We start from the raw sequence: 22460 nt of genomic DNA on the forward strand, positions 1-22460 counted from the left end.
TCCTCCGCGCCGGCCCCAGCTTCGGCGGAGAGCTCCATGCCTCAACCTGGACAGGGGTTCAATTGCTGCGGGGGGACATCACGAGCGGAAAGGAGCAGACTTCAGCCTCAGAACTTACCACGATTTTTCCCCCCCGTGTGGAAACTGAATATTCCGGTCCTTAAAATATCGCACCTTACTAGTAATGGGTGCGGTGAAACGCATACGCGGCTTGAGGAAGATTGAGACTGTCTTTTATCAGTGTTTTTATTATTCGTAATATGTAACTGATATGTACTGGGATAAGCGTACGTCAGAGACGAATTATTTCTCAGCAAGTAATTTAACGCGTGGAAAGACGAGCCAAGGAGATGCTTCCTTCCGCTGCCGCAGAACCAAAGTTGTTCATCTGGAATCCATAGCCTCGCCGACCGCTTCTAGCTCGCGCGGCCCCGACCACAGCGACCAAGAGCCAGAAGCGGCTCAGCCGAGGGCGCGCGAGCCCGGGAAGAGCGACAGAGCAATGCAGGCGCGCCTTCTCCCTCCACTTCCAACGCCCGCCGCCGAGTTCCTTCGCCTTTAGAAAGATCCCCGCAGTGCCCGCCCTTTCCCCGCGGGGGGCGCGCCCTGCTCGCATCGCGCATGCACGTTCCCGCCTCCGGCGCGCCTCGCGCGTGCGCGCGCGGCAGTGAATGCTCGTGCAGGAAGCAGCGGTAACGGCTAGAGACGCGCGCCATTCCCCCTACATCCCCCCCATCCCCAAATCCTTGCTTGGACCAAGCACTCCCGCCACCGTCACCCAACCCCCCCCCTTCCCGGGACTCTCCGCGTGAAGCGCAGCAGCGGCAGGTAAGCTTGACGAGCATCTGCGCGCGCACTCGAGGCTCGACTGCTGCAGCAGAACCGGAGGGAGGCGGGGAGGTGCACTGGAGAGGTTCCGTCGCGCGCCGCCCCTTGCTGCTCTTCCTGCGCGCGCCATTGGTCTCGGGCCTGGATGGCTGCCTTGCGCTACTGGAGTCGCCGCCGTCTCCTCTACCGGAGCAGGAGGATGCCGGAGATGGCGCAGTCCCGTGCAGCGCGGCAGCAGGCAAAGGCTCGCTCCGGGGTAAATGAACGCTTGCAGTCCGGCAGCGCCGCCCGTCCGTTAACGCTGGAGAGCGCGAGCGAGGGAGCGAGCTCTGCCGCGAGATTTGGTGGCTGGGGGAGGGGGTGGAATAGAAGCCTGTTTTCTTCGCTCCCGCGCGCGCGGGCCTTCCTGAACTCCGCCTCCTTGGTGAAGGAAAGGGATGGGGGAGTCGCGCGTGAGGGATCCGTGCACTTCGCTCAGCAGCAGCCCCATCTCAGCGGGGCACAGTTGTAGGCCCCGCACGGGCACTAGCACGCATGCACCGATTATGCACCGTGCACGTTTCTTACATGGTTACTCGCACGGAGCCGGCAGTGCTGTTTGTTTGCCTACAAAACGTGCACGTTAGAATCGCACGCTCTTCTCTCCATATGGCGAAAGATCGCCATAGGCTCAGTACGAAAATAGAGGCTTGGAACTCGGTGTCATTTTCGTGGTAGTCATTTTGATTTCCCAATAAGCCGACTTATGATTTCAGCCCATTAATGACAATGTGTTTTGTTTTATTTTTGCTTTATTAGTGCTTATACCAGTTGTAACAAGAAAAGCTTCTTAAATATATCACTGTTACTCAGATCGGTAGGGCTCGATGCATATGTAAATTTAAGGAGTCAGCCATAAAGTCGAATATTTAATGTGTTCTCAGAAGGTAATGCTTGGATTTCAGTTTTGAACTGTAATTCCAGTTTCACCTGACAATAAGCTTCACTGAACCTACCGAGACTTGCTTTTGATTTACATAGCATAGAATTGTTCTATTATTCTTGGTTTAGTTCTTTGGGTTCACAAAATTTTTTTAAAAAAATTCTGTGGGTTATCTGTTATTTGGGAGAGCTGGTTAACTATTAATGAGCAGGAAATATATTTTATAAAATAATACTTCCTAAAGCTGTTTTAGAAAACAAAATATTGATTGGCAATAAACCATGTGTATTATTTACACATATTCCACATTTCTAATAGATGGTAACTTAATGGTGGAATTTATATGACCCCCCTAAAATTGAAAGACCACTTTAGAGCATTGCATGCATGGTATTCTCTTTTCCTGTTTCCAGGACATTCAGTGGTTACATTTTGTCCATGCATTCAAAACACATGAGAAGAGGAACTACATACAGTAATCATAAATTCTTGAGAGACTAGGGGCCCAATCAAAATTTTATCTATCATGTAGGATCTCTGTGATCATGGAATCCTTTTTGTATGTACTAGAGGCATGAGGAATTGTCTGACTCCCCCTCCAGTAAAGATAAACAGCATGTCATTGTGTGCCCTTCTATGTTCATCAGTCTTGCATATTCTGGAGCTTTTTTACCGATCCAAGCAAAAGGTGAAATCAGGAAACTGATTTTTTTTCCCCAAAACACAGCATTAAACCAGTTGGTTTCCAATCCACTATTACAGTCCTTTTGACAATCTTATTTGTAGGGCTAAACTGCATGTCTGTACATGAATCCTAGTCACTTTCTTTACTCTTATCTCATAGTACAACCACTTTAAAAAGTTTTGCGCAGGATGTTTTCTGTATAGGGGAGCTGTATAAGTGAAGATTGCAAACCAGGGATGGTTCTTGATTTACAAATCCTAGTTTGGAATAACAGTAATAGGAACATCAGATAAGCCAGGATCAACAGTTTTAGATCTGGAGTATGTATTTATGAATGAAAGGTGCCAACATATAGCTTTCTGTCAATAACCAGGTTCCTAGTTTATGACTTTTATAGGCCTGGCTATTGGTTAACTATTGTACTAATATGAATAGGCCAATCCCAAGCTCTTAAAGGAAAAAAAGCTTTGGAGGCAGTTAAAATCAGTGACCTTTCAACTGAACAAAAAACTCTAGATTTTCTCCAGAAATTCAGTGGAGAAAAGTATTTGATACAAATGTTGAAAAACAGCAAGTTTCAGTCCCTTTGTGAGATGAGGCTGTTGATCAGTTTCTTGCTTTAGACAAATGTGTGCATGATTACAAGCACCTGCGTCTAACTGGTAGTAAGCAGATGCACTTATTTTTCTAATTCAAAAGATATTCCCAGTTGCTGACAGTCCTCTACATCAGATTAAAGTACTACTTTTGCGGTGGATAACATCACCTGGAGCAGTGAAGGAGCTGTTTAATTTGCATTTTGGGGGAAAATACAATGAGAAAGCATACAGGATATTTATTAGGCAAAACACCTGCCCAAAATGGCACCTGTGCTAATGACACTGAGCAGTAATAGCACAAAGAAATGAATAACTTGCTTTGAAATTGTGAAACATAAATAGAATCTAAGACCACAGCTTTAGCAAAAGTACTATAATTAATTTTATTTCCTGTGTGCAAAATATCAACTTTGGTGGGAGATTATCAATAAAAAAACAGGATAAAAATTTTCTACATTAATATTATAAAAAATGTTGACTCAATTTAAGATAATTTCTGTTGTATTTTCTACCAGTTTGCCATGTCCACTAAATGAATCACTAGTGAATCACTAAAAGATGGTGTTAAATTCATAGAAGCCATGGGAAATCTAAGGATGGTTCCATTCAGAAAACCGTAATCATGGAGACCATAGCCAGCAACAAAATGCTGTAATTCCTTCAAGTTCCCTCTTTTGTGAGATGTCCCCTTGCTACCCCTTTTCCTGGGGTTTACCCATTGTGTTTCCAGACAATTCCATTATTTTCTTTAAAAAACAAAAACTTGTGGGACCCAGAGACACCTTTGGAAGACAGGTAAAACTTCCTTTTTTTACAGTTAAAATGTTTTTTGAAAAATGTAAAGTGTCAGTGGTACAGAGAATCTGATGAGAGCATTTCCACCATTTTGGGTACCTTAAATCTGGGGAATCAGCTTTGGACCCAAGGATATAGGATTCTAATATCTGCCTAGTCATAAGCTTATTATGTGACCTTGAGCTAATAGTCTAACAACTCACAGGATTGTTATGCGGATGAATATTTTTTCACAGGTTTGTTACTGTTTTCTTTTTCAGGTGCAGGGAGCCCAGGATAAGAATCTGCTTTCAAAACATTGCTCAGATACTAAGGAAAGATCTTTCCTTGTTCATGGTACATTTCTTTGTTTACATTTCTTTAATTTTTTTTGTCTCTGTAAACTGTTTTATTCTCTAGGCACTATGAATAATTATGAGGAATGGAGGGGGAATCTTGTTCTTGTTTTTACGCTTTCCCCTTCACTGTTTTTTGCTTTAACTCCTGGTTGAAATATAGTTTGTCTCTTATTCTAGTTTTTTCTCAAATTTACTTTGTCTTGTTTTTGGGGTTTTTGCCTTAGCTCAGATGAAAGAAGGAATAATTTATTCTAGCAGGTTGAACCTGGTGAAAGAGAACTTCAGTCAAAGACTGTAATATCCTTATCACTATGATCTGTAATTCATTAGTGAAAAATAAAACATTTTTTCTGTGACATTTGTACAATAATAGGTTATCAACTTTGTATCCATGGCTGCTTTGAAGGTTATATATTTACTTTAAAATGTTTATCACCTTAATATAAGTTCAAATATGGCTTTTTTTTTTACAATATCTTGATTTTTTTTAGAGTAACATAAATTTGTTTTTCTCTAGGAGTTTTTCATCAGTATGTCTGAAACCATTAAATATAATGACGACGATCACAAAACTGTATTTCTGAAAACATTAAATGAGCAACGATTGGAAGGAGAATTTTGTGACATAGCTATTGTTGTAGAAGATGTAAAATTCAGGGCCCACAGGTGTGTTCTAGCTGCTTGTAGTACCTATTTTAAAAAACTTTTCAAAAAACTGGAAGTTGACAGCTCATCTGTAATTGAAATAGATTTCCTTCGATCTGATATATTTGAGGAAGTGCTCAATTATATGTACACAGCCAAAATTTCAGTTAAGAAAGAAGACGTCAATTTAATGATGTCATCTGGTCAGATTCTTGGTATTAGATTTTTGGATAAACTCTGTTCTCAAAAGCGTGATGTATCAAGTCCAGAAGACAATTCACAGTCAAAGAATAAGTATTGTCTTAAAATAAACAGACCAATTGGGGAGTCTAATGATAACCAAGATGATGAGGTTGAAGAAATTGGTGATCACGATGATAGTCCATCAGATATGACAATGGAAGGAACTCCTCCTAGTCAAGAGGATGGTAAATCACCAACTGCTACTTTAAGAGTTCAGGAAGCAATTCTGAAGGAGCTGGGGAGTGAAGAGGTTCGAAAAGTGAACTGCTATGGCCAAGAAGTTGAGTCTATAGAGTCTGCTGAAACTAAAGAACTAGGATCACAAACTCCTCAAGCTCTAGCATTTAATGATGGCATAAGTGAAGTAAAGGATGAACAGACACCAGCATGGACAACAGCAGCTGGAGACATGAAATTTGAATATTTGCTTTATGGTCACAGGGAACAAATTGCATGTCCAGCGTGTGGCAAAACATTTTCTGATGAAGCACGATTGAGAAAACATGAAAAACTCCATACTGCGGATAGGCCCTTTGTTTGTGAAATGTGCACTAAAGGCTTCACCACTCAAGCCCACTTGAAAGAGCATCTAAAGATCCACACAGGCTATAAGCCATATAGCTGTGAAGTATGTGGAAAGTCTTTTATTCGTGCACCAGACCTAAAAAAGCACGAGAGGGTTCACAGTAATGAAAGACCATTTGCATGCCACATGTGTGACAAAGCTTTCAAGCATAAGTCCCACCTGAAAGATCATGAAAGAAGACATAGAGGGGAGAAGCCTTTTGTCTGCAGCTCTTGTACTAAAGCATTTGCCAAAGCATCTGATTTAAAGAGACATGAGAACAATATGCACAGTGAAAGGAAGCAAGTAACCACAGCCAGTGCCCTCCAAAGTGAAACAGAACAATTACAGGCAGCTGCCATGGCTGCTGAGGCAGAACAACAACTTGAAACTATAGCTTGTAGCTAAAAGCAGGAGTGGACATATGCTGGAAAATGTTTGGACTGAAAAACTCACTACTGAGCAAAGCATTTTAGTGTGATTTAAAAAGTAGGAAATATAGTTGCAATTTGCAGCAAAAAACTCTCATATCAAGCATGGATAAGGCCTTGATCAAGGCATCCGTCCAGTTGGATATAATTTTTTTAAAAGACTCTAGCTGGTGTCTTATTCCTCTATTTAAAATATTGGGTTTCAGTGCATGCCTTGCCCTATTGGAATAAACTCTGCATGTGGAATGGAAGATGTTACACTCCAATGCTCAGTGAAATTAAGACTAAGTATTTGGATTTAAGCTACTTTTGTTCCATTGATTCCAGTTGCTTGGCGCCCCAACCCTAAATATGTTTTCTATGATCTAGGAAATTCCTAAATTAGAGATTGTCATCAGTGGTGAGAAATGATAGAACAACTTGCCAAGTCAAAAATAAATACCTGTCATTGGACTGCAAGTGTTATATGGCTAAGCCTCATGGATTTTAGTAGAAAGTAGTACCGTGTGAGTAAAGCAAGATCAGATTAACTCAAAATCTGTTGGTTTCTTGGCCTATAGATTGTGCTGTTAGTGAACCGTTTAATGAATTATGTCTGCTAAAACAGTTTTTTTTTAAAAAAAAACCTTGAAATTATGAGTTGGACTGAATGTAAGAATTACTTTGTAGGGGGGAATGTATTAATTTCCAGTCTTCTAATCAAAATTAATGAAAATATAATAAGACTTTCATATTTTATTTATTAGTTCTTTGCAATTGTTTAGCTCCAGTTTAATCTACTGTCATTGTTGATGCAAGGTATATGAGCAGTAGAAACTATTCTACTCCACCCCCCACCCCCCAAATTGGATGGCAGGCTGCATGGAGTTCCCCATCAATTGAGATTATGATTTCAAATTTCAGAAGCAAAATTACCCGCCTTCAGCAGTGTGACTTTTTTCCCCTCCCCTCTCCCACAGAAATGGAAGTAGGAGACCTCAAGGAGGTCAGCTTTTCCCCATGGCCTGAAATTGCACCATGAAACTTAGGCTATTTTGCTGTTGAAGTTTGGTGGGAGTTGAAAAATGGAAATGGGAATGGCTTGTCTTATAGAAACAACTTTCCATTATAGATTTTATTTTTTTAAAAAACCCAAGACCCGATAAAATTGATCATGCTTCTTTCAGTGTTATTGCACCATCTAATAGCCTCTTGCAGCCCTCCTTATGATGGACTTGGCCCTCAAACCACTGAAAGCTTGCCCATCTCTAATTAGATAATGAGTAAAGAACATCATGAGGTTTTTCTTCTCTTTTCTGGTCACTGGATTCTGCAGTCTTATTAACACATATTTGACACTAAGCTTCATTCTACTTAGAACGTGCTCATTGCAAACATACACAGAAAGCATATGATACAATGCCTTTTTATTTTAAGACATGGAATGAAGTGTTTTTTCATTATTACCCATGGACAAGTTTTCAGGAATGCTTTAAGGTTCTGTATGAACCACTGGAGATCTTGACTATATTAGAAAGAAAGATTTCCTTTAAGAATCGTACACTACAACCAAAAGCGTTCTGTCTCTCTTCCTTGTCAGCATTTGGGTTTAGCAAAGCCACTTTTTGTCTTGAGCCTTTTTCTTCTATAAGACCCATTGGATATGTACCTGTCTGCTACTATTTTTTTGCTTTCATCTGCCCTGACAAAAGAAAGGATTGCTAGCTGATTTCTCGGCAATGTCCTTTAATAATATTTAAGAAGTTTTTTATTATTTTTCTGTATCATAAGAAATAAAGAAGGACAATAGGGAAAAAAGTAGAATTCAAGTGTAAATCCTCACTAATGAGATTATAATAGTCTCTGGGATTTGGGGGTATTTAGCAAGAATATACATTGCTACTGTCGAGGCAGCATAATTATCAAGGTTTTATATTCTAGTGCAGATATCAGAATGGAGTTCAGGCAGTAAGTGTGACAAGGAAAAGATACAGAGAAAAAGCTAACATGACTTTGAAAACAGCTCAAAACAAATTTACTTCATTCACTTCCAATTAAGTAGAGTAAATTGTTTATAAGACTTTTTTTAGCTGGTCCTGAACATTAGATAATGAATCATAGTGCTCCTGATAGTTCAGAGAGTCAAAAAAAGTTGCAGTTCACTCCCTAAACTGAAGGTAGGTTTGAACTATGCAGATTGTTCCAGGAGAAATCAAGTTGAAAGATTCCAGTTTAGCTTGCCAGACACCTTTTTCAGTATGGAGGGGAATTACTGAGCCCCAACTGCAACTTTAAATAGCATGGTGTCAGATGTTGGCTTCTCAGGCTTTTAGTGACTTTTCCATTAACTTTGGAAAAATTGGGATAATGAATTATAGTCTGGAAAGAACAATTCAGAACAATATAGTTACCACTTTTGAGTGGAAGAAGTTAGAATTAGACAATTGAATGTTTTTTTTTTTCCTATTTGTTGCTCAAAAACTATCCCATTAGTGGACACAGCTCAATCCTGTATGTCTTTACTCAGATGTCCACAGAATTCAGTGAGGATTACTCCCAACATAATGTTACAAAATTGCAGCCTAAGACGGTTCAGTTAATTGTGTGGTTTGGGGATTTATATTTTAATTCTAAAATACCTTATTTGAAAGTAAGTCTTACTGACCTCAACCATGCTGCTTACTAGCAAGTATGTTTGAGCTTGCAGCTTAATGTCTGTGCTTCATAAGCAATTATCCTGCTTATCTTCACAAAATTACCAGCCAGCTTTTTGGAACAGGATTCATATTGGTCTTTGATTATCTTTCAGAGAATGAAGTTGTCTGTTGAAGTATTTATCCAAGGAATTAATAGAGAAGTCTGGTCATGGGATCTTTTCCATAGAAGAGAATGGCTAGCTGTGAAGTTACTTCAGATTTCACTTAACCTACCCATCCCAAATTAATTTACTAGTCTAATTTAAAATAAAAGTGATTTTATTGTTTCAGTTACAGGTTCATTTGTAACAAACTAGAATGGGTTTTCTATGAAGTAAAATGAAATGTGGTCAGTTAAAAATCTTGAAAGACCTTTCTCCACATATTTATACGTAATTGTTTTACATGTATTAATACAACTTATTTTAAATGATGTTGAACACAGATATGTTCTGACAGGGGTCAAATAAGTATTTATAAATTAATATGAGTCAAACATCTCTTACATTTCTATATAGACGTTAAAACTAATATTTTTACCTATAACATTGCATCTAGCTATGGTCTTTGTTACAATGTTATTGTGAAATACTCATTGAATAGGCAACTTAAAGTTATATTTAAAATGCCAAGAGTTTGAAATGTGTCTTGTAAATAAAACTTGAATATTTTAGAATATATAAAGATTGTGTGCCTGTACATTTTTCAGGAGCATAACTTCATTTTCTGTTTTGAATGTATTGGTTTTATAATTCCTGTTAATTTCATTAGATACAAATGATCTTTGCCTTACAGTATTTTGGATTTTAAAAAAAAATTGCTAGCCTGTTTGAGTTCTTGCTTGAGTAGAAAAGTGGCATAAATCAAACAATGAAATTAACTCAGAGTTAGTTCACCTTTTAGCTTTTCCTACATGCAGTCTAATTTTTATGCAGAAAAAATGTATGTTGTGGTTTAGAATCTCAAATGGGATAACCAGTATGTAGCTGCTTAAATACTCTGCCCATAGCAGAAACAATAAGTGAGACATTAATTATTTACATCTAATTACGTCTGAAATAGGCCTTGTAAAATAGAAGTATGTGGGCAAGTTGAAGGTTCATCAGTTTAAGTAGATAATATGGCTGTGCAGAATGTTCTTTCATGGATCATTCTAGCTTTGGAACAGCCCATTTTGGAATTAGAACATTCTGTGATAGAATGTTAGTAAGTAACTTGCATAGATAAGCAAAAATGTTGAAACTTAATGGACTGGATCTATAATAGCCATTCTGCAAGCAGATAGCTCTGGATAATGAACAGATGCTCTACACTGGAGAAAGGGAAAGGAGGCAATCAGTTTGTTTGCAGCTCTCTCTGGATTTCTTCTGCTACTTCAGAAACACTCCCAGCTTTCCATGACATTTTTCAAGAAGCAGAGGCAATTGCAGGAAGAGAAAGGACACAAGAAGAGCTCTGCCCAGCCCTCTCATGTGAGTTGAACTCCACTCATTCCTGAACTGACTCGATGAGTGTTCACAAAAACAGGAAACTTTGATCCTGTGCACAGTCTATTCATATTTACTCAGAAGAAAGCCTCAGTAAATTTAATTGTACTTGCTTCTATGTAACTAGGCATAGGATTTTTCCAGTGCTTTGGTGTGATAGCACAATCTAAAGAGAAGATAAAACAGGACAAATTTAATAGGGAAGTCTGCTTTTCTACTTCATTGTCAGATCTGCAACTATAATTCATTCTGGTTCATGAACAGCCTCATATTGCATAACAAGTATTCTAAATAGGTGTATGTTTTGTTCTTAATCACAATGAACTATGACGACATCAGTAGGTAGTAGAATTGAATGCAAACCAAAAACTCTTAGTTCAAAGACATACTTGCATACATGTTTCAGAGTGAATCCGAATATAGTGTATTTGTGGTGTTAATCAAACACTGACAGTTCAGGATGGTGGTTTCAATAAAAGTGAATGCTCAAATAATTATTTGAGGGTCATAAGGAAGGATCTCTGTTCTAGTTTATATTGGAGAAGTAAAAGCAACACAGGAAAAAAAAATAGTGATTCTGCAAACAGCTTTAGCCTGTGTCAGACTGTGTCTTAGAAGAAAATAATTAGAAATGCCCCCCACCTTTTTAAGGACCACGAAAAGCTGATCAGTGGCTAATTTAGATTATGATTTTCAATTGTTGCTCAGTGTTCAAAATTTCCCCATACAAGTATTCCGTCAAAGCCACAGTCTTTACTACTACTTTGATTCTTTTACCAGGAATTTTGTTTCATTAAAAGTGAGAACAGAAATTTAAGATTTGCTGGATCAGATCAAAATGCACTCACCAGTAGTAGCTGCCTCTGCTCTTATGTAAGCTGTACAGAATGAAATCTGTCCCAAATAATTTATCTAATTAAAATGGATTGGAAAAAATATATATGCTAATTTAGCCATAGTATTTAAAATGAACCTTGTTCCTGTGCCCTTTTAACCATTTCAGAAATAATTTCTAATCAATTTCATTGAGTGACACTTCCTTATAATAGGAAATTAAATCATATTTGTTAAGACTTACTCTGAGGTAAGTCTTAATTGCCAGTGGTTCATGCCGGTCTTCATAATAAAAATGTGTTTTCCTGTGTAGTCATGCTGGTAAAGAAATGTAAAGCATACCAGCTTTCACCCCAATATCTAATGTATCCTAATCTATTTTTCATTTGGGTTTATGTTCTCACACATACAGTAGACACAATGAACTGAACTTGGCTCGAGAGAGAGGGAGAGTGTGTGTATGTATATAATAAAAATTAGTCTTGTTAATCTTTTGCAGCAAAAAAATTGTACTTCAGAACCCACAGATTATTGTCATGTAAATTTTTGCGATGAAATGAACTGTAGTCTACAAAACCTGATAATACTTTCATTCATTTGTAAGATGCCATAACCTTGAAACTACCTTGAACCTACAAAAGTGACTAATCAGAAATGTAATGACTCTTTTTTTCAATGTTTCTGGTATAATGAACAAAGAAATACCACAGAATTCAGTATACATGCAAGATACATGGGCATGTGTATTTAACTCTATTCCTTTCCTATATTGCACCAAATTTGTAGGAAAACAGAAAAATTTATTTGCACATTTCCTGTTCATCGTAGCAATTTCCAAAATGTCTGAATATGCCTTCAAATATTTTAAACTAGACCTCCTCTATCTCTTGATACTGGCTGGTGGAGGCTGATAGGCTGTTGAAATTCAAAACATTTAGAAATCACCAGGTTGCCCACACTTACTAACAAAGTCACAAATACTGTACATATTTCATTAATAGTATATGGTCCCTTTAATGTGCTGTACCAATAAGGGGAATGGAGAAAATTATAATCTTGTTATCATTATAGGAGATCTTAACCTTCTAAATCATACATTTTTTGCTCTTGGAATTTTGAAGATGTTTTGAATTTTGGGGAATAGAGGGCAGAATTATCAAAGGAAACATAAACTGCTGTGTAACACATTAGCACAGTCCAGCCAAACATGCAACTCAACTTCATGGGTGTTTTTCTCAAAGTGTGTCAGTCACCTTGAAACAATTGATTTTAGTGATAGAATTAATGTTCTTAAGCCTTTGCGTTGAAACTCCTGACTAAATGAAAAGTGCTAAGTTGAGCAGATCATACTGTGCATGCATAGTTCTTTAACTTTGACAGAAATAAAAAATGGACTTAAAATAAATGTGGTCTGTTTAACATGGACACTTAAGGCTTGATATTGCTTAATACAATCTACTAAGTCAGTTGTAAGAATAATATTGATTTTAAAGAGGAAGGTTTTTGTTTTCATTTTTCAGTGCAAACAGCTGAAAGTGGCATTTTCAGCTAATAACCACAGCAATAACCCAACACCTAAGACATTTTTAAAATCCCTCCTTTCACCCCAACTATTAGTTTGTGATAATCAATGTAGGGACTCATAATGTGGAAAAAAGATTGTCAGTAAAAGATCTCAGTGGCCATACTTTTCATATCACCATTTTATCCCCCCTGTAGCTGCGGTTCAACTAGTTCCAAGCGATACTGAAAATGTTAGAAAAGAAAGCAGCATCAAACTAAACAGAAATTTCACAGACTCCTGGCAAAACCTATAGGTGATTGATTGCTTTTGAAAAAGGATTAATTAATACAAGGAAGCCCTGAATAATAAGATGTCGCAGTGCCTTAGAAAAGCCAGCTTACAAGAGGCTTTTAACTTAGCCCTGAGGACCACCCTACGCATTTCAGCCCGGCTTCATTTAGCACAGAAGATGACGAGAGATAATTAGGAGCAATTACTTTATTCTCCTGCCGAGAGCGTCTGCTATTACCTTTCCTCTTTTCCCTCTCCTGCTGCTGCTGCGGAATTCAGCCTAGCTGTGTGTGCAGTGAGCGAAGACATGGGATATGTGCTGAACGGTGGGCTCCTTCGTCCTCCTCCTCTTCTCCTCCTCCTCCTCCTCTCCAGAGCAGTGCATTGTGGAGGTAACTGGCAGGGAAGCATTTCAGTGCTGGCTGGCGCTGTCCGGTGTATGTAGCTGTCCAAGGTGCTACCACTCCTGGGTGTCACTGCAAAACTCACGCCCTTGTAATTTGCTTGTTTGCTTTGCCCGTCAGCTCACCTCCTGCCTCTTACACACGATTTCGTGGTGTCTCCTTATTACCCTGTTCTCTTGGCAGGAAGGAACCATGGTGTTTGCTCCAGGTAAAGTATTCAACCTTTTTTTCCCCTCTCTCCCTCTCAGATTGTTGCAGATGGGCCTCCTTTTATTCTCTGTAAGAACCAAAATGCTTGCACTAATAATCCTGTTCTACAAAAATGCAGGCTTTTGGTTTTCAGGGAAGAAACGCTGCAAACTACATCTAGAACTGAATTAGCTTTAATTCAAATGAAATGCAGAACAATACTTGGACTGAAGGAGTGTAGGAAAAGGCTGGAAATGGGAAATACTGCTTTCCGGCAATTAATGTGGTCTCTCTCCCTCTCTCTCTGGTGTGTTTGACAGGATGAATAACAGCATCCTTTACTGTCATTTTGGTTTAATATGCGTTCTGAAGTTATAAAGTCGTATATCTGCAGAAAAGGGTCATGCTGTCTAGACATAAGCCCCTTTTCTATCTAGTCTGAACATTCTCTAAATCATATTAGAAGAGGATAAAGCTTTATCCACAACAATATCCTCAAGCAAATATTTTAGGCTGCAATCCTATACCTACTCTCCTAGGACTACATCTAATTGGACTTAGCAATCACTTCTGAATGGAAACACACAAAATCCATATATTGTCCTCTCTTTCTACACTTACGGTCCTTGAATCATTATAGGAGGACAGCTGTGTCAGTCTATGCTGGCAAAAAATCAGGAGACTGGTAGCACCTTTTTCAATTAACAAAAGTTATTAAAAGATATTAGCTTTTGTGAACTGCAGCTTATACCTTTTAATAAAAATTATTAGTCAGAAAAGGTGCTATCAGACTCCTTCTGAGTCCTTGAACCACTAATTCTAAAGTGAGCTCATTAGCCTCAGGAGTAGTAACAATAAGATAAACTGCCAACTACCCAGCCATGAGCCTGACTTAAATCTGTACTTCAAGTAATGTGCATAGGATGATAAACCTGCAGTACAATTCTATACTTGGCTAGCTAGAAATATTCACTGAGTGTAGTGAAGCTGTTGCCCCAATACGTTGGCACAGGTTTACAGCTTTAGTTTCACTCTCTTTGTGATTTCCTAGTGGAAGGATTTACTGAAATGTTGTAGGGGTTAATCAAATGGTTCTTATTTTCAGCAGGAGATGTATAGCAGTAATTAACCTAACAATCACTTATTTTATTAGTTCAACTTAGGTTGCATGAAAACAATCAGACAAATTAACCTTGACTGCAGCATTAATTTTCATGGGAACTATGTTCAACTGATTTAATCTGGATCCAATTCTATAACTTCTAGACATAGATTCTATGACAAAAATGTTAAAATTATCAATTAAATTAAATTAGATTATGCTATATAATTTAACAAATTGTGAGGTTTCTTACTGTACTATAAACATGTATGCTACTATGAAATACTTGATGAACAGCATTATATAAATAATTTTAAATAAGTACTATTGGGAATTGGCCCAGGTTCATAGAAGATGGATATGGTTCTCTAATTCCTCAAATATTGGAGAAAAAAATATGCCTCCTAGCTTCAATAGCTCTTTGACAACAATTTAAAAGTTTGGATTCAAAGATTGCATTGGAATATCTCTTGGAAGCTGCAGCTTTAAATACTTTTTGAATAATTGAAGTGGTGGGGTGGTGGTGGTGGTGGTACAAAATGCCAAAAATAATATTTGCATAACAGCCTATTTTCTCATGAATTCTGTCCCTTAAGTTGCTGCTGTCTACTTTGTCAATGAAATAAGAAATATCTTTCTCACACCTGCTGTTTATGATCCTTTTATCTAGAAATGCCAAGGATAAAATGTGGATTAATTAATAGCTCCTGTTACAGATTCTAACTGTTTTCCTATCAAGAGACAGAATATTGTGTTTCAGTGGTACACAGTATGTGATTCTGTTGGAAACATAGTGTTCTGATTGAAAAATTTAACAGTTAAAATCCACCCAAATGCTGCTGATTCACCCTGAAGGCACTATCACGATGATGTATTATGATATACTCCCTGAGATGCTATGGCAACATTTATAGGCCAGCTCTAATTCTGTTTAAATGGAAGGAAATTTGGATATAGTAGATTTCAACTTTCAGCCATTTTATCTCCCCTCCCCTTGCCCCCAACACTAATTCTAATTCTACCACAGAATTTAGCTAGCTTTCCACTGCTACTGATCATCTTCATTCCTTGTAGCAGTTTGTCCCTCCATTAGAGGTTGGGGAAATTAGTGATGCAAAACTATTGCTATCTTCCTCTTGTGTGTTCTCTGGGTGTCAGTTCTCATGACATCATCAGCCCTTGGAGAAGGAATTCTCAACTAACATTTTCAACTATAAATAAAAACATAACGCCTAAATAAAATTAAAAGCATTCATTTATTCCAAAATATATTTAGAATGTTAATGGAACGTAAGAACAATTAGGGAATATTCAATTGTAGTTTAGTTAATCATCCTTAAATTCCTGTTATATTTGCAGAAAGTAAGTAGGTGATTAAAGAATTCAAGTTGGAAAGCCAAAAGGGAATATTATGGAAATCAGTAGAATTTACTTCCAAGTGAGACAGAAGGGTTAAATTCCAACAAAACCAGATCCAGTTTTTAAAATGAAAAAATTGTGATGATTTCCAAAATGGCACATAGTAAACACAATTATTAGGGGAAATTTTTTTTTTTAATCAGAGGAATTGTTTATTTTCTGCAGTAAACTAGAGTCATTCCACCTTTTCTTGCCTTTTATCTAGCAGAGCAGATGGTTCACATCATTGTTCACAACTGGCTTTTAAGGCAAACACATGAGATTAGAGAACTGCAGCAAGAGATTATAGCTACAATAAAGGGAACAAAGAATGACCCCTTGATAATAAATGTCCCTTTTCCTACTGCCTTAGTAAGCAGGATTTTCACATTCATACTCTCTGGCTATTGTAAAATATTTGCTTAATGTAATCATTCTTGTTCAGCTTGTCCTTGCAGAAAGATCTTTAAATATGTATTCTTTTCTTCCAACATCATTTCAAAATTACTTAATGAATAGAGACAACTCTCTCTGAAATTAGACATCAGCTATGGATATTAGCCAACATCATAAATCTTAGTATGGGCATCATACAGACAGACAAGAATTATTTAAACAATGTTCGACAATCCCATTAGAATAAATGGAATATAAAACTGGAAAATATGACCAAAATTATATCACATTTTTCAATCACAATATTACCTGTCTTTGTAATATCAGCTGTGAGCTGAATTACAGGTATTATTTTCCCTTTGGTCCTCAGTGACAGGAGACTGTGAGTTCCAGTCCTGCCTTAGGCATGAAAGCCGGCTGGGTGGCTTTGGGCCAGTCACTCTCTCTCAGCCCAACTCACCTCACGGGATTGTTGTTGTAGGGAAAATAGGAGGAGGAAGATGTATTAGGTATGTTCATCACCTTAAGTTATTTATAGAAGTAATAAAAGTGGGATTAAAAAAAATCTAAAAATAAAATTCAACAGCACTTTAAATAGTATGAAATCCTTTGCAGGTCTTAAGCAGTCAATATTGAAAGAATCCTATTTTTAGAAATTTAGATGAATCATCACTGTTTCCAGACAGTTGTAATTGCACTAAAATGCAATACAGCTTTCTTTGTGGGGCCTTTGCACACAACTACTGTATCTGCAACAATAGATTGAACATTTTCCTCAGTTTTCCTTCATAAGGGAAGATCCTTAGCTTTGAGTAAAAATCAAAATTCTTCAAGCATTTAGAACTGGAGAAACAAAAAACATTTTGCTTTATTTTCAAGGATCTATATTTATTTGTTACTTTAGAAATATATAGACACCCCCCCTTTCAAAATCAATTTTTCCCAATGTGGTTTACATTTAATGGTCTCATATAATGGTGGCATTTTTCAATAAATACTGTTCTTTGGGTAGTAACTAGATTCGATAGAGAACTGCTCTGAAAAAAAAAATGTCCGCATTAATTTTGTCCAGTCTTAACTATAGGCTCATTAAGTGCTCAAAGGCTACCTACTGTTGTCAACTCACTAAGCAATTGATACTATGACATCACCAGATGGAGAGGCCATATTCTTTTAGCCCACTGTCCCCCCAGTTTTGGGAATGTTAGGGTAGGAACGGGAGGCTTTGAGAGACAAACTGCTCTCATTTCTATGCTTAAACCAATCCAGCCCTCAGACTAAGCCCTGAAGTCATGCTACCAAAATTCAGTGCTCTGTCATTACATTTGGACAGTGCAATCTGGAAATGATGGGGGTAAAAGTGGGCTGCTGGGTCACCTGAATGCAGTCCATAAGGGCCCAGGGACAAAATATTCAAGTGATTTTTGGGGAAGTGCAAAATGCAATTGAAGTGGGGTAATTAACAAATTCAAAAGCCAAAACAAACAGTTTAAATGCAAGTTAAATAAAACCCAAGAATAAATATTAGCACAGCAAAATACAAAGACCAGTAAGAGAGTCTTTTAGTTAGAATTTGGCTCACATATTTCAATGCAGCCTCAGGCTCTCAATTACTTTAGTCTCTTTGGGACAATTAATAATGGAGAACAGTTTGGGGAAAAAATGGTAGTCAAACAGGTTAAAAGAGGTTTTAAAAATGATGCAGGGTGAGAGAAAAAGCCATAAAAAACAATAAGAAAGTGAGAATTTTGAAGAATCTGCAGATTCATCTCCTTTTCTTAAGCAGCGTTTCAGGGGGACAGAGGTAAGGTCAAAGAAGTAGCAAGGCGGCAGTGGTGAAGCTGGAAGGAAAAAAGAATATGCGTAGCTGAAGTACTTTTGTTGCATAAAGCTTTGCTGTACACTCTTGCCAAAAGTATATTGAATTTGTGAGCAGAGGGATGTGAAAAACCCATAAAATAAGAGATGGTAAATAGTTGTGCTACTAGAACACCAGTACAAGGTTACACTTTCTGTCTTGGTCATATCTGTATAAAGTAAAAGAGAAAAAAAAATACACACCCACTTCCAGTTCAAGGAGATTGGAATGAAAAAGTGGACAGCACAAATTTGAAAACACAATTCCTCCTGAAAGACAAGAGAAGGCGAAGGGCATCTGTGAGAAAGACCTAGTTGGACTGATGATGAGAGTGAATGGTGAGCTGAATGGTAGGGCTTGGACTGAGCCACAGAACAACACAAAGAGTGTTAAAAATGGAGTAACCACGGCACAACTCAGAGGTCCTTTTTCTGCCTTTTCTTGTTGATATTTTGGACACTTTGTCCATAATGTGCCTTACACTATAGCATTTGAGAACTTCCCTTTAGTTTTGTAAGTGACTATAAGAAAACAAATGTAACATTTTCTTTGTGTCTCATTGGAACCAAAATGCTTCCATAATCAGTGTGTGACTTTTCTCTAGGATTACAGTCTTCCTCGGTTTTTCTGGGAAAACTGAGAAAAAGGAGAACAAAACTCTTGGGGAACCCAGATATAGTTAGAAATTGGTGGGGCATGCTTGTCTCAGGACAGCGAGTTAAAGACAGCCAGTTAAAGACAGCCAAGAGCATGTTTGCTTAGCTTTGGATCAACAAAGACAGATCATGTTGTTCCTGAAGTGGCAAAGTGATATCAGTGTGGGAAGTGAACAAAGTTGGTTTATGTTTGGATGTCTCCTGAGAAGAAAAGAAGCTGAGGATATTGATAAACTCAATGTTTTGTTTTTATGTGTATGTATATTTGCAAACGCCCTATTATTCTTGAAAGCACACAGATTGAATTAAGTTTCTTTGTTTAAGTTCCCAGAAAGAATGTTTTAATATCTGTTGGAGTCAAATTAGCAAAATGAAATTCTTTCACCAATACATGTTGATCATCCTTCTGACTTCCAAAGGAAAACAAGCAGATATATATATATATTAATCTTTAGCTGTCAAATTCCAGAACTAAGGGGAGAAAAATTTATATTTTAAATCTAAGTCACTCATTTTGGTAAAGTTCACTATTCTTGTGCACATGCAGTACAGTCTTACAGCCTATGTGCTAAGAGTATAGGAGTCCATATTTAATATCTGTTTTCTTGCAATGGGCCTGATGTGGCTAGAGCCACATCATCGGCCTCCACAGTCTAGGGCAGTGTTTCTCAAACTTGGCAACTTTAAGATGTGTGGACTTCAACTCCCAGAATTCCCAAGCCAGCAGGATTGAGAAACACTGAACTTGGGCACTCTAATAAAACCTCCATAGCCTAGCAGTGATGATGCACTAAAACCCAGCATTAGCCATAGCCAAGATGGCTGCAGGTTCCTGTCATCTGAAATTAAAGCATTACCCTTGGTGAATGGCAGACAGCTGAACCAATCATCAATTACTGTCTCTGTGAGCTTCCAGTCAATGAAGATACTAGAGTGGCAATCAGCCCTCACTGATGATTTCAAGTAATATAGACATTGATATAGATATAGATAGATATATTTATATATAATTTCCAGTTAAAGTAACCTTCTTTTTTCTGACAGGGGATAAATCTGGAACTGGACAGGAAGAAACAAAACTGCAGAATGCCAGCAAACTGATAGTGCATACAGTCATTCAGCAGGCAGTCCAGCAGCTCTCTCAGGAGAGCCGCCAGAAGGAAAAAGGCACAGAGAGCAGCCTGGGCCTGCAGCTTGAAAGAGGGCAATTAACCAAGAAGCATGAGAAGAAGTAAAAGACCACCACTGTTGCTCATGGATCATCCACATGGCAGCCCTTCCAGCTTCTTAGATTCAGCTTGTGTTGTCAGTGCAACACAACCACAGAAAAGCATCCCAAAGTATAATCAGCTGCTAGTGATAGACGTAGGCAGTTGCAGTAGTCCTCGTTGAGAAATAGGGTTTTAAGAGCATTAAGTAACATAGCTAACATTGAGGCAGTGCCTCTAAACTCATTACTAAATAATGCAATGGCGGCTGTTGTAGTGTCCAGCACAAAACCCTTCTAAACTAAAGTTCTGTATTCAAAATGTCCTTATATCTCTGCCTATGTCATCAATATATAGTCAATTGGAAGGCATCTGTATGGTTCCAGGTTCCCAAGGATCTAATATATTGACACATAGAACAGTATGTTTGAAGTTGTGTCACTGAAGCACGAATCCATACATAGGGTTAAGAAAGTAGTGTAAGATTCAAAACAGTTGCAGTAAAATGGGACTGATCTATGAAAGACCCTTCCATAAATAAACAAAGTAGGCTTCAACAAGGTTCAGGTTCCAGATTTAGGTGTTTTTTTTTCTTAATTATTTGTTTAAATTCTAAATGGGTTAATCAGTATTTAAAGATGCCAATGAGCATTGGGCAGTATCTAGAGAAAGTTAGGTATTACTGTGTCCCTTTAGAAATAAGCTTTTTTTTTTTTTAATTCAGTGGGATTTATTCCCAGGTAAGCGTGTAATGGATAATCACCCACATGCCTTAATATCAATTATATTTGAAAGTTTTACCTCTGTTATTCAATCTCATTGTTCTCCATTGGGAGGTGCTGTTATCTTCCATTTGCTCTTATTTATAGTTTCACCAAATGTATTTAAAATATCACAATAATGTTAAAATGTGGCTGTAAGTGACCCCCATAGTGAGTTGATCTCAAGATATCACCACTGATTGCAATTAACTTGTCGGTAATCAATCCTCCATGAGCCCTGGAGAATACCTATGAGAAACCAGTGCATGGATGGGCCCTTCAGTTGTATTCCTTGTGTACAAGAAAATAAAGAAAGGGAAAGAAAAATAAGCTTCTTTTTTTTACACTGGCCTTTACACACTCTTTTAATCTACAAGAGCCTTCCAGGCTTTTAGACTTGTCCTTATATGTGGCTTTTGTTTAAAGCAAGAAATCATACACCTAAGCACAGTCTAAATAATGTCTGTGTTTGATTTAATGTTTTCTGAATGAATGTATATTATCATCATCAATTCAAAATGTTTCCAAAATTCACAACTCATTTTGCAGCTTTTAAAATTACTGTTACAAAAAATTAATAGAATAAAATAGATAATATTTTTTAAAAAGATGCTGAATATATGTAAATATTTGCTTTGAATAAAATTTTATTTACCCCTTTTAGTTTCTCCAAAGTAGAAGAAACATAGAAGCATAGAGTGCATGAGCACTGATAAAGTAAAGAAAACATCAGCCCTGTTTTTTTTTCTTAGAATTCAGCATGAGGATAATACTTGTGGGAGACAAACAGTGCAGGACATATTCCATAAGTAATTATATTTATTAGAAAGTATTTATTTTGTGATATTCGGTAGGGACAATCCATCTGATTTTTGGTACTAAAAAAATTAGGTATAGTTTTGCTATTTTATTCTTTTTTGAACAGTAGTTTTATTAAAGATTACAATTGCGACAATAAAAACTAATACATACTAAAAAAAGAATGAAAAGTAAAAGTAAAAGGTGCAGAAAAGAAAGAACAACGAAAGAAAAATAGAGAAATAGAAAAGAAAGAAAAAAAGAATATAGTTTAAAAAAAAAGAAAATAAATTTATATAGAAGTGACTTCCCACCTTCATCACAAGTGTAAACAATTTTAGTAACTTATCACCTTGTTTTAAAATACAACAAATAATCCCTTCTTCCCATATCCCATATCTTATTTATAAACAAATCCATAAAGCCTCATCATTTCAGCCTTGATGTCAGCAAAAGTCCATTAAGGGTAACCAGAGATAACAACATATCTATTTTAACCTTGATCAAACAAACCAACTTTATATCCCTTCCCTTTACTTCTAACGATCTTAATGATTAATCCCTTCAAGTAACGTTGTAGAGCTTGATTTCTTTTCATTTTTTCTTTGTCCCTTCTCACAAAATTCTCCAAAACTTTAACAAGCTTCTTTTGTAAATCCAGTGTAGGAAAATTATCCAGGTGGCTATCTTGGTTTGTTATTTGTATATGCCTTTTAATTATTAAGACATCAGCCGGGGAAAGGGGCTCCCGGGGCAGTAATGGCAGACTGAAGATGGCTCTGCCGAAAATTGAGTTGATAACCACGGCAGAATGAAGATCCGGCAAGTAGACCAGTTCCTCAGTTATT

General features: G+C 37.4%; 2 protein-coding genes across 3 annotated transcripts; both read left to right on the forward strand.

Annotated features, from left to right (window-relative positions):
* The first annotated feature begins 854 nt into the window (after positions 1 to 854).
* AKAIN1 (A-kinase anchor inhibitor 1) lies at positions 855 to 21158 on the forward strand. 2 transcript variants are annotated; one of them, XM_088130651.1, is made up of 3 exons: positions 855 to 3829; positions 4090 to 4165; positions 19890 to 21158. In XM_088130651.1, the coding sequence occupies exons 1-3, from the start codon at positions 3716 to 3718 to the stop codon at positions 20078 to 20080; spliced, it is 381 nt and encodes a 126-aa protein (XP_087986777.1). In that variant the 5' UTR covers positions 855 to 3715; the 3' UTR covers positions 20081 to 21158. The 2 variants fall into 2 exon arrangements, with proteins under 2 accessions (XP_087986777.1, XP_087986778.1); XM_088130652.1 differs by having other exon boundaries at positions 855 to 1084; positions 19890 to 21155.
* ZBTB14 (zinc finger and BTB domain containing 14) lies at positions 1036 to 8492 on the forward strand. Its single transcript, XM_088130650.1, has 3 exons — positions 1036 to 1084; positions 4090 to 4165; positions 4685 to 8492. Exons 2-3 carry the CDS (start codon positions 4163 to 4165, stop codon positions 6026 to 6028), a joined length of 1347 nt encoding a protein of 448 aa, XP_087986776.1. The 5' UTR covers positions 1036 to 1084; positions 4090 to 4162; the 3' UTR covers positions 6029 to 8492.
* Positions 21159 to 22460: the final 1302 nt, after the last annotated feature.

Source organism: Python bivittatus, unplaced genomic scaffold (genome assembly GCF_059951505.1).
Source record: "Python bivittatus isolate LINGU-HERP-01145 unplaced genomic scaffold, Pbiv_v1 ctg000840_np1212, whole genome shotgun sequence".
Taxonomy (NCBI): Eukaryota; Metazoa; Chordata; class Lepidosauria; order Squamata; family Pythonidae; genus Python; species Python bivittatus.